Source organism: Muntiacus reevesi, chromosome 3 (assembly GCF_963930625.1).
Source record: "Muntiacus reevesi chromosome 3, mMunRee1.1, whole genome shotgun sequence".
NCBI classification, from domain to species: domain Eukaryota; kingdom Metazoa; phylum Chordata; class Mammalia; order Artiodactyla; family Cervidae; genus Muntiacus; species Muntiacus reevesi.
Genome location: NC_089251.1, coordinates 189,773,243 through 189,792,191, shown reverse-complemented (window position 1 = coordinate 189,792,191; position 18,949 = coordinate 189,773,243). Strand labels below are relative to the sequence as shown.

At 38.9% G+C, this 18,949-nt stretch overlaps 1 protein-coding gene across 8 annotated transcripts in view; it reads left to right on the top strand.

The window, feature by feature from the left end:
• Window positions 1–18,949, top strand: part of L3MBTL3 (L3MBTL histone methyl-lysine binding protein 3) — a 106,900-nt gene that overhangs the window by 77,828 nt on the left and 10,123 nt on the right. For all 8 annotated transcript variants that reach the window (XM_065931343.1, XM_065931339.1, XM_065931342.1 and 5 more), the window contains 2 exons: window positions 1,103–1,252; window positions 12,315–12,394. In XM_065931343.1, the coding sequence (XP_065787415.1) occupies window positions 1,103–1,252; window positions 12,315–12,394 (230 nt within the window). The remainder of the gene's footprint in view (window positions 1–1,102; window positions 1,253–12,314; window positions 12,395–18,949) is intronic.

The following is an 18,949-nucleotide window of genomic DNA, read 5'->3' as shown; positions in this document are numbered from 1 at the left end:
TAAAATAACGTGTAAGTAAAGATAATAAAGATGTCCTTTTGCTTACAAGTTATCTGTGATAAACTTTGTAGACCATCACCAGAATTACTTTGGGAGCCTTTGTACACTCTTCTCTCCTCCCAGGACGATGTGTCAGATTCTCTTGGTAGAGGGCAGAAAGGCAGTGTTTAAAAATTTTCCCCAAATATTACCTAATCTGAGGAAAAGAATATGCAGAACACTAATATAATTTACCTGACTCCACATCATTTCCAGATTTCAGGAGGTTTCCTAAAAACCAAGGGCCAAGGTAGGGAGTTAGTTGGAGTGGTTGATTCTGTGTGAAGATACAGAAGCTGCCGGCTGTTCTGGAGTCGGAAGGTGGAGGCCCCGGCACAGGCGTGTGCTGACGGCATGCTGAGTGAACAGTTAGGGACCCGGATTCCCTTTGCTAGGATGACAGGAGTGATCCCCAGGTGGAATCTGAGAGGCCAAGCCAGTGGTCGCCAGTGGAAGGGAAGGGAGCTAGATGGGTCATTGTCCAAGTTGCCGTCTTGTCCTTTTTCATATCAGGAACGGGATTCCCTGCAGGATGATGTTTTTTTCTGGGCAATCAGGAATGCACATGGGCCTGGAGACAGGAAATGGGGGAGCCTCCTTCCTTTAGAGGGCAGCAGCTGTTACAAAGGAAATTAAACAGTGATGGCCCAGGGCCTGGAGGTCACTTTAGGAAGCAGGTCTGCTCTGTCTCCCATCATCTTGTCTCTATCCCAACCCTCCCATGTTACACATTTCTCTCTCGGGCTGATTGTTCCCAGAGTCACACACAGGCCCTGCCCTTGGACCACACAAGAGGGAATCCTTTGTTGACCATTACTCACTTCCAGAGATTGCAGGAGATTGTATTTAAAAATTTAGGGCAAAGACATATTTTCTATCAGAATATACTTAAATTATGTTTTAAAGGTAAAATATTTTATGCTGTGTGTTTAATCTATGTAAATATATATTCAGTTAAATTTTTGCATTTTACATTTTGTAGCTCGTCATCTTAATTGGAAGAAGTAATTATGGTCTAATAGGAATCTTCTCTTCTTTCTTTTCTTGATTTGTAACGTTTTAGTGCTGCCAACTGTCCCTATTCAGAAATCAATTTGAATAAAGACCGGATTTTCCCAGACCGTTTAAGTGGTGAAATGCCTCCAGCTAGTCCATCATTTCCAAGAAGTAAAAGGGCAGACACAAATGAAATCTCTTCGTCTCCTGAAACCAGGTAATTAAGGTGGTAATACTAGTGTTATTCAGAGGTACTGTGGTTGAAAGACATTTTTTTCCTTAGGTGTTTTATGTTCTATGGTGATGTCTTCTAGTACATTGTTGAAAATGCCCCTGACTTAATGTGATATAACGGTGGGGGTCAATACTTGGACTTAAAAAAATTTAGGCAGATTTTTTATACAAGTATATGCACTTCAGGCAAGACTTCTCTTGTTCATCTTTTAGCTGAACTTGCTTTATATTAGAAGTTTGGAAATCTCAGTCATTTTAATTCCTGCTAATTCATATTTCCCAATGAGCTGATCCATATTTATATAAGATCATCCTCTGTAAAGAAGATGGTAGATACCCTGTGAAGAATGGACTTTCTTTTTAGTGCTCATTATACGCCACGTGCTTGTATCTACGTCGTTTCATTTAATTATTAGGGTATTCGTTGTACAGTATGCTCAGTCCTTTGGTTTTCATTTCCCTTGTAGAGTTAAGTTGGAACGTTTTAACCTCTGTGGATTATTCAGTAAAGAACCAAGTTTTGTTTGATGGGTCTTTAAGTACATGGCCTCTGTCCTTGCATTGACTGAAGATACTACAAGAAGAGAGCAGAGTAATAGAAAGATGACCCTTCACATTTATGTTTGGGGACTTTTCTTTTATGGAGAGTTTTTTAAATCTAAGGCAATGTAGTTCTTTGATTATTTTAATATCTGGTAGCTTCTATTTTCACAAATGTACCAAATGAACATTTGAATTAATAAGTCTGATTCTCATTTCACAGCAGTGTTGTTGAAGAAATGGCATTTAAAGTATCTGTATCCTCTTAGAAAAGCGGTTTTGCCCTATGGATGAAGGAGAGTTGTAACCTCTTTAATTAGAAACAATAGCGATGATTTATTCTTAACCCTTAAAACCATGACTAATGTAACCTAAACTCTTTCACCTGACTCAGACCCCTGTAATGAGGGCATAATCACTTGAGGAAATTTACTTTAAGACAAATGAATTCACATGGTAGTGGTTATAGCCGCAGAGTTCATTGACTCACAGGGAGGTAAGGATCCCTAAAGTTTTGATTTCAAAAGCCAAGATATTGTGTAAAATTTTTAAAGGATACTCTGCAGTGCTGGCAGTTCAGCCTTACAGGCTTTTCACTAACTGTCTGGGCCCTGGGCTGGATACCTGGGCTCCGTTCCCTCACAGCAGAAAGGAAAATGTTAACAAATGAAAGTTGTTAATAAAGAAGTCTAATCTTCTGGCTTGGGAATGGTTGCTTTAAGGTAGAATTAACAGAGTTGAAGTTAGCTGACTCCTTTGCTGTAAGTGAATCTGTATGAACGTATTTAATATTTTTTAAAAATTTAATTTTAAAAGATTTTTGTTAGAGTATAGTTGATTTAAAATGCTGTGTTAGTTTTGGGTAGACAGCAAAGTGACTCAGTTATACATTCGTCCGTTCTTTTTTAAATTCTTTCCCATATCGGCCATTACAGAGTGCTGAGCAGAGTTCCCCGAGTTATAGTAGATCCTTATTAGTTATTTGTTTTATACATGGTAATGTGTATAGCAAACATGAAGGTTTTTGATCACTGATTCTTTTACCTGGTCTTAAGAATGGTGAGGTGTACAAAGCTCTGAAAACAGTGAGTAATAAGTCCTCAATAAATGTTAGTTTTTATTAGTTTTGTTGCAAGAGGACTAATTTGCTTATTTGTTTCTTTTATTCCAGAGAAGCAAAGTAAGGCCAGCACATTTTTTAAATATATATGTATACCTAGGTTAAACTTCGAATAGAGCACTCAAACAAGATGGTTCTCCTGATAGCAGATAATATTCTCTCCTCTTTTCCCAGAATCGTTACTCATAATCATTACCAAATCAGGTTTTAACACATTTTATTTGTGTCCTTCAAAATAATTTGCCAAACACTGGTCCACCAGACTGTATTTTTTTTTAAAGGCATTTGGCACAGCAAGAGACAGCTAGCACCCCCAGAAGCAGACCTTGAGACAAAGATTTGATTACAGGTGGTTTATTTCAGAGGTGAGGAAAGCGCTGTCGGGGAGTAAGGAGGTGAGGCCACGAAGGGAAGACAGCTGGTAAAAGCTGCACTGTCACACCAGCCACCGCTGCGGACGGCAGGAACACGGTCCTGCTGGGCCTCTCTGGGAGGCTGTGTAAAACACACATCTCAGGTTTTCCCGCCGTAGGGATGAACATGCTCAGCTATTTTAAACACTTGTAAAGCAATTATCCTTCAATTAAAAAAATAAATAAAGTGGACAAAACAAAAAAAAACCCAAACACCCAGAGTCCCCTTCGGTCACGGAGCGAGGCTGCCAGGATGGAAGGATGAGCGGATGCCCCAGCACGTCCGCTGCCGCCCAGCAGGCAGAGCTGCCAGACCCCGGGTCATCCTCGGGAAGGCAGAGCAGGTGAGGCAGGTGGGCACAGCGGGTGGCCGGGGACACGGGCCAGGCACGCTGACAGTGTCTGCCGCACCAGCCTGGTCTCCCATTTCAGGTGCCAGCCGGGCACCAGAATGAAGTATGCTGCCATTGCTTTTGGTCCAGGAACAGAGATAATAGGCCAGATAAATGAACAATTTGAGGAATATGTATGTCTTTTTCATACCAGAAAAGGTATTTTAAGGGCCAGTTCATAGGCCCCCTGCTCGGAATAGACCCAAAGGTAACCGATGTTCCTTATCTGTGCTTCCCAGGCCTGACTCCATATCTGATCCCTGACATCTCTAATATTCAGATTAGGGGCCCAGCTGGCCAGAATCTTTCAGTCTGGAGCCCAGGAGCCTACATTTTAAAAGTTCATTTGGGAATATATCTCCCTGCTTAAAATTTTCAGTGATCTTCTCTTTCCTCTTGGAATTAAAGGCCTAATTCTGAACGTAGCCCGCAAAACCAGTGTTATGTGGCATCTGCTGAACTCTGCGGCTTTTTTCCTATCAGGTCGTTTATAAACTTAATGCTTCGGCTGCCGTGGTCCTCAGACCTTTTCTCTCTGCCTTGAACCCCCATCTCTACCCCGTCCCAATGAGTCACCTCCTGGGCTTCAGGGTGCCTCCCGCTTCCCCAGGGAAACTTCGTCCTTTCCTGCAGACCCTGGGTCAGGCTCCTCATTACCCGCTTTCGTGTTCCACATCCCCACGTTGCAGGTGGGTCTCTGTAAATGCTGCCTCTGAGTGCGTGTGCTGGCTCAGCGGTGAGCTCCACAGGGCAGAGGCCACATCTTCTCTGATTCTGAGACGCCCGCAGTGCCAAGTACGCTACCCGGGGCTCGGTGAGGCTGTAAGGCTGCCACGAGTCATCCACTAGCCTTCGGAGGCGACCTGCCAGTCATGTCACCCAAGAGGCCACCTCTGTGTAGCCGTTTTTTTTTATTCCAGCAAAACTTTTTACTTTTTCAACTTTGTGCAGTCCGCACACCGGGTATCTAAGAGGTGATAATTAACTGATGAGATGAAGCCCCCACACACATCCCTGTGCTTTTATAAATTAGAGCAGTGTTACCCAAACTGTTTGCCTCCCTCCCTACATAGAAAACCCTACCACACAAATGACATGCGTATGACGCGATGAGAAAGTGGTTGGGACTGCCTCTGGGTACTAGACAGGGGCCCTGCCTACTGACGGGGCCATCGGCAACAGCATCTCAGAACACTTGCACCCGAGGCTCAGGGCATCCTGGCTGGGAAGCTCTGCTCCACGCTGAGTACTTTTAGAGGTGTACTCAATGTTTGGGTCCATTTTCTTTACAGAGACTTGTCAAATGGGTGGTCAGCTAATGAATGAGTTGCCAGTGTGTGTATAGATAGAAACATGAGATTGTAATCCTTTCCCAGTTATCCGTTCATCCATCACATGCATAAGGAGTGTCAGGATTGTGTCTGGAGCTTTCAGTGAGATGTTTTCCCTGGGAGATCAGCGGCTCATCTCTGCCGTCACTGCCCTCCTGGCAGCAGATGGTAAGGCTGGTGGGCTCTGTGACAGTCCGTGGAGGTTTCTGGGGACCAGTAACCTTACATCTCTCTATGTCTGCAGCTGAGTAAGAGAACGTGTTTCTTTATATATCTGAATAAAACCTTTCAAAGTTTAAGAATTTTTTTTGCATCAGAGATATCAGATGCTTGTTAAAATGCAACCCTTAAGGTACCATCTCCAGAGATACTGACTCAGAAAATGTAAGCTGCATCGCAGTTCATTTTTAACAGGCACCCCCAGATGATGGAAGCAAGTGATCTATAACCCAGACCTTGAGAATCATTACTGAATATAAAGACCTTTCTCCGGAGTAATAGTTCATGATGTGTTACCAAACAAAGAACATCAGCATCTGTCCGACGTAGTCGTATTCTCCTGAATATATTCTGTAGCTGCTTGTCATTGTGCTTCTAAATTAGGTGCTGTCTCTGTTTAAAATCACATAATGTTTTAAGGTCCTGTGTTAAGCCTGCTTAGAGATAACCACAGAAACATAATAAAGCATTTTAAAAGTACCTGCAAATGCTTATATTAACTTGCAAGGCAAATGCCCATTACTAACCTATATCCACAGAAAAAATTCAGATCAGTCTTATATAGGCCATTAAAACAGCTTTTCAAGTTGTAGATCCAGTGTTTGTACTCTGAGAATTATGTGGAGCAGTTACAGGAGTTGCAGCTTCAATCTCATTTACACAGTTAGGATGAATCAGATTTGCCCATCTGTACCCAAAAGAAGGGCTTTATGAAACAGATGGGAATACAAACTAACATAAAATATGAAACTGTAAGCATATATACATCTCTTTACTTTGCAAAGCTGTAAAATCAAGTAGAGTAAAATTAGAGCCAGAAGTTCTAAAAGATGGCAAAAGTTAATTAGAAATCTTCAGAAGCTTTGTTTTGCTTCCTAAGGTACTCTGGTCAGGAGGACTTGGTATTGATGACTCAGAAAGTCCCTTTTAATCCGTGGGCATCCCCTGCCTGTTGTAAAGCCTCTCCTCCCACCCCCTTTAGTTGGTACGCTGCCAGATATGGATTAGAAACTGTGAAACTTTTAAAATATTCCAGTTCTTGGGGATCTGCATCAAATCTATGCAGTTGTTTGGGCGTGCTAGGGAGGCCCTGGGTTATTAAAACACTTGGAATCCAGATGCCAACTGCTGTAACACCCATTCAGAGTGTAAGGAAAAGATGACTGTTACTGTTGATGTATGGGAAATTGTTAGAACAATATTGTAACAGGGTCTTATTTTATCTCCTCGAATAGCTCTTATTTTTGACTCAGGAGATGCCATTATATACATTAGAAAATGACATCTGTTCTCCTTTTCTATGACAGCAACATGAGAGCAATGCAGTCCTGCTCTTCTTATGACATGATCTTTACTTCGCAAATCTCACATTATTGGTTAGGGCTTTTCATTTTATACAAGAATTGATATTTAATTGAGAAATTCATTTTACTGGGGCGTTTCCTTGGCATCTTGATAACATCCACTATATTTATTTCTCATTATATTCCTTTCTTCACTAACATGTTCCTTATGATGATTATAATTTAGTATATAATCTAGTTCCTTATGACAATTATAATTTAGTATATAATTAGTAATTATAATGTATAAATTTATAATTTGTAATACTAGATTATAATTTAGTATTAATCAGGGCTTCCTAGGTGGCGCTAGTGGTAAACACCTGCCTGCCAATGCAGGAGGCAAGAAACATGGGTTCAAGCCCCCGGGTTGGGCAGATCCCTTGGGAAGAGGGCATGACAACCCTTTCCAGTATTCTTTCCTGGAGAATTACGTGGACAGAGGAACCTGGAAGGCTACAGTCCATAGGGTCACAAAGAGTTGGACACAACTGAAGTGACTTAGCATGCACACAGCCTTATTCATCAAAATTTTTTATTTGTAGTCATCAGGTAAATAGTAAACTGTGTTTACCTTTCCTGAGCTGTGTTTAGGAAAAATGCTGTTAAAACTATTGTTCATGCATTGTCTCAAAAGGAATTTAATTTTTAAATATCTTTATTCAAATGTTAACTGTAGGCATGAAAGTTTTATTTGCCATTGGTTTTACTTGCCATCTTTTTCAAATCCCTTTGAATGTGGCGACCCCCTTGTTTGGACACAATCAGCACAGTTTTCTCTTCATTTGTAGGAGGCATTTTGGAGATGATTTCAAGTCCTCTAATTTTAAAGTTCCTCTAACATATTACTCTAAGATTTCCATTTGATTTTTTTACCTGTTAGTGACCTCAGCCCAGAAACTGTTTTTTTCAAAGTGCTGGGGGTATGCACAGAGACATCCTTTTAATATTCAAATTAGGAAACTACATTTTTTACAGTTGTCACAACATTCACTGTGTCCCCACTTGTTCCTGGAAGTACAGGTAATTTACAGATCTAACAAAGCCCCAGTGAGGCGAGAGTAAGCTATTCTGGAAGGAGAAGGATGGAGTGGTTTTGAGGTATGAGCCAAGCCAAATTCATGCTGGAGTTAGAGAGCTGGCTGAAATCCCTGAATTGAAACAGAATAATTGTTTCATATTTTTTCAGTATTATTTATAACAGACTGATGACTAATTGAAACATAACTGGCTAGGGATTGTTTTTAAATGAAAAATAAACAAGCTTGAAGAAATCCAGCTGTTTGCATTCAAATGCTATCCGGTTGCTATGTATTTACTCTCCTAATGTTTGTTTCACTAATATTTACCACAAAGTCTAACTTGAGTAAGATAGTAAGACATCTAAAGCATGACACATAATTACAGAGGGGAAAAAAAAGGATGCTGACTCAGAAAGAAAACATTTTTCCATTTGAGTGGATTCCACTGTCTTAATTAAAAGCCTGCAGAGTATTCTTCACCGAGATTTTGTGCTTAGTCACTCAGTCGTGTCCTACTCTTTGCAACCCCCATAGACAAGAGCCCGCCAGGCTCCTCTGTCCATGGGGGTTCTCCTGGCAAGCGTACGGAAGTGGGTGGCCATGCCCTTCTCCAGGGGATCTTCCCGATCCAGGGATCGAACCCAGGTCTCCCGCATTGTAGGTGGATTCTTTACTGAGCCACCAGGGAAGTCCTTGAGTAAGATATAAGTAGGAGCATGATAAATGGTAACTTAGTATTTAAGAATTACTTACATTTTATGATAAAATTGTTTACTGACATCTATTTTCTTTATGTAACCTGTTTTTCTCAGGTTTTAAAACAACCTTTAGAGAAATGGTTATGAACCAGACTACAGTCAGACTTCCTAGGCTGCTTACTAGCTGTGTAAACATGTAACCAAGAGGGGTTTGTCTCTAGAATGGGAATGTAATAGCAGCATCTGCCTCACATAGACATTATGAGGATTAAATGATCTAACACAGGTAAAAGCACTTAGGAAAGTGCCTGGAATACGGTAGTCTCCCTTGGGATTTGAGAATTTTTAAGAACCAATTTATTTCAACATTTCTTTGGCCTGAATTGAAATATAATCATAGCTAAATATATATGATTATATAGATAAATATAATATGATTATGTTTCAATTTAGGCTAAAGGAATGTTGAAATAAATTGGCTCTTAAAAATTCTCAAATCCCAAGGAAAACGTTTATCATGCTCCTACTTATGTGTCTGGCTGTGTGTTAAGCACTTCTTGTACATTATTTTGTGAGTCCTCCAAAATGCCTGTGAGTTAAAGGATTTATTATCCTTGTTTTACAGAAGATGCAACTGAGAGCTAGGGAAGTTCAGTAACTTGCTGAAGGTCATATAGGACTAGTAAGTAGCAGAGCTGAAAGTTGAACCAGGTCTATTCACCTTCAAAGACCATACATGTCTCCACTGCTGGGGTGCTTTCTCCACGTTATAATACACACCCTGGGCCTAATCAGCTTGTACTCCCTTCCTGATATAAATTGTTGGTAATGAAAAAGGGTGATTCAGAGGAGAAGATAAGAATTTTAAAGTAGAGCAAAATCATAATATTAAAGTACAACATAAAAATATTTTTAATTGTCATTTTAAAAAAATCTTCAATAAGCCTATCTTATATTATGTTCCAGAATATGTAACAATATTATCAGAGTTTTGACATCCTGATATAAACATGTTTTGTTTATAATTGGAAGACAGTATAGCTAGAATAACTTTTTGCTTAGAAAGTTAATATCCTCCATAAAGCATTTCATTTTTGCATAGAGAAAGAAATTCATAACAGTACCTATCAATCAGAATTAACAATGGAATGTCTAAACTTATGGGTGAGAGAAATGTTGGTTGTCCAATTCAGAAAGTGATTTTTAAGTAAAATATAAAACAAGAAAGAATATTAATGAGTCAGAATCTTCATTCCTAACCTTATTAATAAAAGACAGTTGAAAATTTTAAGATGATTATGATACAAGAAGGCAAGTTTCCTTTAAGTGTATGTAATAGGGATGTGTACTGTATTCTAGAAACACAAGGGTAAAAAACATAATAATTAAATATAAGTATAGATTTTCATGTGTTAAAACCTGGAGCTATACTAGCTCTGAAAATTTGGAATTAACCTCCAAGTTTCAGCAAATATAACAACAGAACCTTCTTCCAGTGATTGCTATGAAATATCAGACATGTAAAGAACTCAGCCAATTTTTGGTGCATAGTATGTTCTTAAGTATATTAACTTTTCTTCTTCTTATTTCTCATTAATACTATTTCCACATTTCTGTATGTGCTTGATCAGGATCTGTTTCCTTCAGGGTCTCTGATCATCCATCTGTTTCATAATACCTGTTCTAATAGACTGTTCAGATAGACCCCACACCACCAACCATCTCACTAAAGGGAACATCAGAACCCTAGGGGACTTTATCACTTTTAAGTTTAAGGAGTTAGCAGGCTCAATATATTGGAAGTAAAACATTCAGTATACCTTTCTTGTACTGTTTTGTTTTGGTGCAAATAAATATCCATATTTATATATTCCCAAGTTTATATGGGTTAAATTTAATGAAATATCATGAGTTTAAAGTAAGGAAAATGAGAACTGAACATGCTTCTATAATTAAGCAATGTGAATAAGAGCAGAAGGTTTCTTTTTTTGCTTCTCTTTGGGGATAGATTATGGCAGATTCAGGCACAAAGAAACTTTTGGGGTCAAACATATTATTTTCCTTTTCTATTTCTGTTCCCTCCTAAAAAATGATTCTTTTCCTACATTTCATAAATCATCAGTATTGTATTTGGGTATAAGAATACAAAAGAACTTTCCTCATACTTCAGTCTTATAGCTTTATTTTAACAAAATTTACTTTAAAGGAATATATAATATACTTTACTGAAATCGCAAAAATAAGCATTAATTATCAGTGGACAATTTCAATCATGAAAACTGAAAATATACAGAAAAATCTAGGACTTAATTTTAGCCTTTGGACTCAGTTTGGGCTTTGGTTTTTGTTTTCTTTTGGGGGTGTTTTATTTGGGGTTTTCTAAACCATTCATTAAAGCTTTTAGGTAATTATTCTAATTAATTGGGAATTTACTTCCTTTGACTCAGAAAAATGCCAGTTTTAAGATACATCACTCTAATGTGTGATAGTTTATAACAAGCATTAAGATTAGCTATCCACAGACCACTTTTTTCAGTGGCCACAGTACTTACTGGGATAAATTTGTGGACTCAAAAACTATTATTTCCAGTTTAATATGAAACAAGTGCAGAAGATCACATAAGCTATTTTTAGCATAATGTGATTTTAACATGTAATTATCAATTCTAACTTCAACACTATTTTTACGTAGAAGACAGTTTTCTATTACCACTTAATGTCCTTTTTCCAGTTATCATTAATTTTCCTACTTGTTCTCACTGTATCTCCCCACTTTCCATGGAGTAAGAGCCTCCATAGTCATTAATTGATTTTTCTTAGAAAAAATTTTTTATTGCATAATAAAAGTGATTCTTTCCATTCTCAAATAAGCAAGTATCCTTCAGCAATTGTAAAGCTTGTTTTTAGTATAAACTAAGGCAGGGAACTCAGATTCCAATGAAATTTCACATATCTCTGGAAGTGATCTTTCTAAGAAAAGAAGTAGTGAATGTTTTTTTCATCACATGCTTACTGTGATGGCATCGTTATGTTAAATTACTGTTGTTACAAATAGGGAATAAATAAGTGCCTCAGTAATTAAGATTATAAAACTCTTTTATATTTTGTTGGGATATTTGGCTTCAAAGGTAATTTTCCCTTTTCTTAACACTGAACAAAAGTGTGTCCTGAGTCTTCAGGAAACTAAGGATATATTTCTAAAGGTAGCAGCATATGAAACAACAGAACACAAGTACAGAGGATTATAAAATATTACGAAGTGTTCATTTTGAACCCTGAGTATGTAATAGATTAAGTTAAAAATTTTAAGTCCCTGAAATTTAGTTTTAAAGAAAATATACATAGTCTGGGCCTGGTTCCCCTTAAAGCCATTTTTGTCCCTGACTTCAGGGCAAAGCTCTGAATTAGGATTGTAATGGGTCCATTCCATTTTAGAGCATTCTTGGCATGGTTTGATTAGTGTTAGGTCATTCCTGGTCAGAAAGAGATGGAATCAGTTCAGCCTATGTATTTAACCTAATTAAGCCAGGAAAAGCTTCCTAGAATTGAGTTTGATTCTCCTGAGCAATCTCAATCTCAAATCCCAGAGCTGAGTGGTATATGATGACTTGATTAAATGATGTGGACTTTAAAACCCTCTTCTTCCTTAAAATTGTAGTCTTACCAAACAGTGCAAGTAATATTCCTCATGAATATGTGTCCCAATTTGAAGTTGAACTATTCAGTAGCCACATTTTTCAGAATAGTTAACCTTAATAAAACATTCTTAGCTTTCTGAACAGTGAATGAAAATTGATAATGAAGGAAATGAACATTTATAAGTGTTATTAGTATTAATTGCTTCTTAATAAAACTAACAATTCTTTCTAACATTTTAATGATACCATTCATTGATTTTTAAATTTTAAAAAACAGTTTCTGAGGTGCAGTGTTGAACCATTTCTTTAAACATTTCTATTTTTCTCAGAGACCAGCGTGCTGAGGATGTCAAAGAAGACTTTGAAGAGCGACCAGAGAGTGAGTTGAGGACACCACATGAAGCCCGAGGTACCCATAATGTTCTCATGTTATTGATAGGTATTAATACTCCACAGTGAAAACTGGGATGTGGCAGCCCCTTTTATATTAAAGACAAATGTCATTTGATTGGTTCTGTTACTGCAAGCAATAAAAGTTTATTGTTCAGCATACTTTTGGTATACAATTCATAATGATATGGATCCATCTGTGACCTGTATTTATAGTCTCTTTGACGGATGTGTAGAATATTGTGTATAGAGTTACTGAATAAGGCCTCCTATTTGCTCCATGTAGTGTATTTTTTAACATTGTTGATGTCTTTTGTTTCATATGTTTCAGACTCACCTCAGAACATGGTGACATACAAATAGAAGTAATATGGTCTTAATCTAATGCCACAAAATGAAAATCACTTGAGCAAATGTTTTAAGTTGTACTGGAGAAAGTAACTTGTCTTATATCTTTGCTGAATAGATATTACAGTAGTTTGAGCAATGAAGTTGTAATGACTTGTTCATGGTATAACTTGTATTTATAATTTACACATGGCTTTATAATTACTATTTATTTTTATAAGAAAATGTTGGCTGGATTATGATTTTAATGATTGCCTCTGGGGACTTTGCTTGTCATGTCCTTTTTTGGGTTTAGATTATTTGTAAGATTATAGAATGGCACCCTAAGGACTGTTTGCCTGTAATGACCTATTCTGAAAGTGATGCTTTGATTTCCATATCTGATTTTCATAAAGCAGTAATTTATGGTTAATTTAAAAGCTGTATCCTCTGCTGTCCTCAGCGTGTTTTACAGTGTTTAATCTTGCACCATATACAAACCCCTGCAGATGGCCAGGGTTTCATCTGTGATCGCCCTCCTGTTCCCTGTGGAATCTTAGACATTTCACTGAAAACTTCTCAGTGCCTGTTTCCTTATCTGCCCAAAAGGTTGATGGAGGTCCTCCCTTCCACAGTTGTTATGGGGATTGAGTACAGTAACATTTGTAGCTTGCTTAGAACAGCGCCTGGTCCATAATAAATGCTATGCAAGTATTTGATTATTTAAAATGTTTCCAGTCACTTAGAAAGGAAAAGAAACACACTTAATTTATGAAGGTTTTGTCATCAAGGTATTGTGCGGCTGTGCTCACTTCTGTCTGACTCTTTGTGACCCCGTGGATTGTAGCCTGCCAAGCTCCTCTGTCCATGGCATTTTCTGGGCAAGAAGCCTGGAGTGAGTTGCCATTTCCTACTCCAGGGGATCTTCCTGACCTAGGGACTTAATTCATGTCTCCTACATTGGCAGGTGAATTCTGTACCATTAGCGCCACTTGGCTCTTAATCCAAAGCATCAGCCTTTCTTTGTGAGTGGTGGTTAGGAGCACGGCCTTCATTCTCGTCCCAGCTCCACCAGTACCGGCTGTGTGGCTGGCTCTGGGGAGAGCATTTAATGCCTCTGTGTCAGCTTCTCAGTAGTGCCCGCATCACTGGATTATTACGAGAAGTGAATGCATCAGTGGCTGCAGGCTTAGCCGCAGCAGCAGTGGTAGTGGCAGGAGGGGTGGCGTTGTGAAGTCAGTGTCTATTGTGTGCGATTATCTGATCACTGGAAGTTTAGATGGAGTCATAATAAAATCTGGGCTCTGAACTTTTTCAGGGAGTAGTGATTTTCAGCCTTTTCAGTTTCTTCCTAACTTGGTGATATAATTCACTTTTCACTTGATTTGCTGCGCTGATTTTGATCCTTCCCTCCCCCCCCCTTGAAATAGTCTATTTAATGGAGAATTTTAGGTTTGTTAATGTGATATGCATGGTGTTCTTTCTTTTTCGTGGTAGTTTTGTCTATTTGAACAAAATATTATTTTTATCCTATTTTTCTTGATTTGAATTATCTGAGTTTTTCTGTTTTATTATTCTTTCCAAACATTGCTAGGATTCATATATAACCTTTCAGTGTTTTTCTCACCTACAAAACCTATAGTTTAGTATGCATATTATGCTGTCTTATTTTTCATTAGTGAAAGGGAGCCTCATAAAGACAAGCTGCCTTGAGAATTTTTGCACATATGTTCCTAAGTAAGATTCGCCTATTAATATCTCATCCAGTTTTAGCTTCCTAAAATGAGTTTGATAACTTCCCTTTATTTCCAGATTTTTGAAACATTTTATGTAAAACTTTCATAAAATTAATATTTTTCTGTAGTAAAATCATGTTATCATTGTTAGCTTTTATTTAACTGCTTTCTTAGCTTTGGATTATAATTTTTTTGAAATTTTTTCCAGACTCATTCTGTATGGAAAAGATTTGAATTTCACCTGCTGGCCTTACCATATAAGAGTTTGTCTGTTGTCTTTCCCTGGACCCCATGAACCTTCAGTACAAAGTGAGCTCTTAGTGGTATTTGAGAGCTCCTTATCCTGGTGATGTTGGGGCTATCTCAGATCCTAGCCAGTGTGTGGCTGTGTTTAGTTCTTTCTGTCCTTCTGCCTCTCAGGGATAGAGCCATGACCTAGTGTCTCAGATGGGGCTCTCTGTTGGCAGACAGTGGGTGTTGTGTGCAGGAGTTTGTTGGTGGGAACCCACGAGCAATACCACTGGGGGAGTGAGAGAGCCGCGTTGGGCACAGTGAGAAGCTGAGTTGTGATGCAGTTACAGCAGAAGCCTCAGTTGATCCCATAAGGAATTCTGGGTGAATCTTCAGAGTTATCCCAAATTTAGGCAGGAGAATCCGACCTGTGTATCTTTGCATTGACCACTCCTTGGATATTGGCTGAGAGGGGCAGGAACCTCCCTTTGAGCAAGGGACCTCCCTTTGGCTCAGAGCAGTTCCTGGAGAGGGAGGTAGCTGTGAGGCATCAGCAGTTAGAAGGTAAGAAAAGGAAACGTCTCGGTTCTGAAGCGTGATTTGGGTGACATACTTCAGTGTCTGCTACACCTGGGTCATACTACACATCTGCTACACTTGGTCTCTGACTTTCCTATAAGAAAAAATCAAATAAAAATGAACAACAGAGTATCCCAGCCCAATTAAATCTAATCTTTTGGTTTTGAACAATGAATCTGACTCCTAAATTCAATCTTCTTTCATTATTTTGCCTGAGATGTCATGAGCTTTCTTCTTTTTTTTTTTTTAATCCAGAAAACTTCCTTCCCTTATCATTTTTATTATTTGGTATTGCTGTTGTTCAGTCGCTAAGTCATGTCAGATTCTTTGCAACCTCACAAACTGCAGCATGCCAGGCTCCCCTGTCCTTCACTATCTCCCAGAGTTTGCTCAAACTCATGTCCATTGAGTCAGTGATGCTCTCAAACCATCGCATCCTTTGCTACCCCCTTCTCCTTTTACCTTCAATCTTTCCCTGCATCAGGGTGTTTTCCAGTGAGTTGGCAGGTGGCAAAGTATTGGAGCTTAAGTTTTAGCATCAGTCCTTCCAACGAATATTCAGGGATGATTTCCTTTAGGATTGACTGGTTTGATCTCCTTGCAGTTCAAGGACTCTCAAAAGTCTTTTCAGCATCACAATTTGAAAGCATTAATTCTGTGGTGCTTAGCCTTCTTTATGATCCAATTCTCATATCCGTACATGCCTACCTGAGAAGGCATAGCTTTGACTATATGGACCTTGTTTGGCACAGTGCTGGCTCTGCTTTTTGACTGATAATACCTATTATTCTTGGGTTAGATCCAAAGGATGATATTCAAAATATTTAGCAGTTGGTTTGACAGCCAACATTGCACAGTTGGCTGTTAAAACAAACACCAGCCTTAGTGCGGTAGCAGTTTGGAGGCTCCGTGGTGAATTTAGTTGCAGCATCTTAGGGAAGTCCCTCAAGTGCCTGACTTCTGAGGGTGGAGGGGCCTATTACCATCCAACATGGAAGCATTATAATATTTCAACAACTTACACATTTTTTGATATTCTAAACATATATCTCAAGTTGGAATATCTTACTCTTGCTCTGTCAAGTCTGCTATTTACTGCCTATAACATGAATTTTAATAGTGGTTCTATTTTCCTTTAATTTCCTGCACTAGCTTGGTTTTTTTTTTTTTCTTTTCTTAGCCTGTTTTTGTCTTGTAGAGGTCTTGTTCCCTTGTGCCTTACTAAAAATCATGAAGCTCTTCTGTCGATAATTTAATGCTCCTTTCCTGATGTTTTGTGTAGCTTAACTCATTTTTGAGTGCAGAGAAGTTTCCCCAGGTTTTTTGTGAAGAAACTTACCTCTGAATGCTCGCATTGGGTATGGTAGAATTTCTCTTTCACACCTGAGCTTGAGGGTCAGGTAGGCATGCTGAGCTTGGTAGGTGCTCCCTAGTGTTCGTACACAATGCCCTTCCCCAGGTGGAAGCAGCCCTTCCCAGATCTAGCCTGGTGAGGGGTAGCATAGGAGACAGGAGAGGAATCCTCTTGCAGTTTGTTCACTATTTAGCATAGAGGAGACTGAAAAGGTCCGTTTAGTCACAGCTGTGGTTTCTCCGATAGTCCTGTACGGATGTGAGAGTTGGACCGTAAAGAAGGCCGAGGGCCACTGAATTGATGCTGGAGAAGACTTTTGAGAGTCCCTTAGACAACAAAGAGATCAAATCAGTCATTCCTAAAGGAAATCAACTCTGAGTATTCATTGAAAGGACTGATGCTGAAGATGAAGCTCCAATATTTTGTCCCCCTGATGTGATGAGCCAACTCATTGGAAAAGACCCTGATGCTGGGAAAGAGTGAAGGCAGAAGAAGTGGGTGGCAAAGGATGAAAAGGTTGGATGCCATTACTGACTCAATAACATGAGTTTGAGCAAACTGAGAGATAGTGAAGGACAGGGAAGCCTGGCATGCTGCAGCCCATGGAGTCGCAAAGACTTGGATATGATTTAGCGACTAAACAAAATCAAGACTGAAAACAAGCCACCCTATATTCCTTATAGCCAGTAGGATTTAAGACTCAGTAAGCCCATGATTTAAGACTCAGTAAGTCCGACTCTTTGCAACCCCATGGACTGTAGCCTACCACACTTCTCTGTCCATGAAATTTTCCAGGCAAGAGTACTAGAGTGGGTTGCCATTTCCTTCTCCAGGGGATCTTCCTGACCCAGAGATCGAAACCGGGTCTTCCGCATTGCAAGCAAACACTTTACCATCTGAGCCACCAGGGAAGTCCTAAGCCCATGAGAGCTATTTTATTTGGAGTCTTAGAGCAAATTGATTTTTAAAAACACTTCCCCTAAGAAAAAGCTTCCATCCTTGTTTCTTCTGTTATTTCAGTTTAATTCCATACAATATGTGTGATTATGAACCTTTTCAACTTTTTGATGATTCCCACTGTGTTACTGAATTTGACCTTTGGAGACCTTTACTAAATACAATTTATTACATTTTTCTTCTTTCTCTATTTGCTGACTTCTATTTCCTTTACCTGAAAGATAAAATAACTCTTTTTCTCCATTGTAGGAAGGCCCATTAATAAAGAATCCTATAAATTGACCTTCAAATTTAAACTCTTGTATTCCTGGGAAAGGTGTAATTTTCTTTCCCTTCTGCAAACGTTCTTTCTCATGGATGCTGATGGGCAGAGAAGGTTGAATTTTGTTTTGTAATGTGCTAGATTCTTACTTGAAAAATCAGGCTTGCTTTTTACTTCCATAGCAGTTGATTTTTATTTTGGTTGTTAACCTTGAAATGATCCTCAAATATTTTTAATGCTTGAGTGTAGGATCTTGGAGCTAAGTTTATCCATATTACTCGATGTTGTGATCCATTTATTCTACCCAATCACTGTTATTGTTCATCCTTCTTATATTTAGTCACCAGTGTGTAACTCCATTAAAAAAAATTGGTTGACAGATGTATCCCGTTTCTTCTGGCTTTTTTCCTTTCACATTATGAGCATTTTTTTATAGACTCATGGAATATTAACTTAGAAGGGCCATTGACTCCTTTTCATTTTTGCCTATTTATATTCAATATACTCTCAGTTATATGCCTTTCTTTCAAGATAGGAATAATTTCTCCCTTTTGCTGAGCCTTTCCTATATGTCAGATAGTGGAATAAACATTTTAAAAAATATCATGTAGTCCTTGCAACAATTCAGTTACACTGATAGCCAAAATTTAGAGCTGATTAGTGGCAGAACAGGGATTTAAATCCAGGTTTGGGTGCATGCTAAGTCGCTTCAGTCATGTCCAAGTCTTTGCGACCCCATGGACTGTAATGCACTAGGCTCCTCTGTCCATGGAATTCTCCAGGTAAGAATACTGGAGTGAGTTGCCATGCCCTCCACCAGGGCATCTTCCCCACCCAGGGATCCAACCTTTATCTCATGTCTCCTGCATTGACGGGCGAGTTGTTTACCACTAGCACCACCTGGGAAGCCAGTTTTATCAGACTCTTAAACTCACCTCCTTGACCATAACCCAAAAGATCCAGGGCCACTTTCTGATGCTTCCACTAGCTCACAAGGGAGGCTTTGAACTTTGCCTGACAGTGTGTTTTTCTTATCTTCGGGATAGCTACCTCCTAGTGCTGTTGTGAAAATAAAATAATGTGTAGGACAAACTTTTGGACTCCGTGGGAGAAGGCGAGGGTGGGATG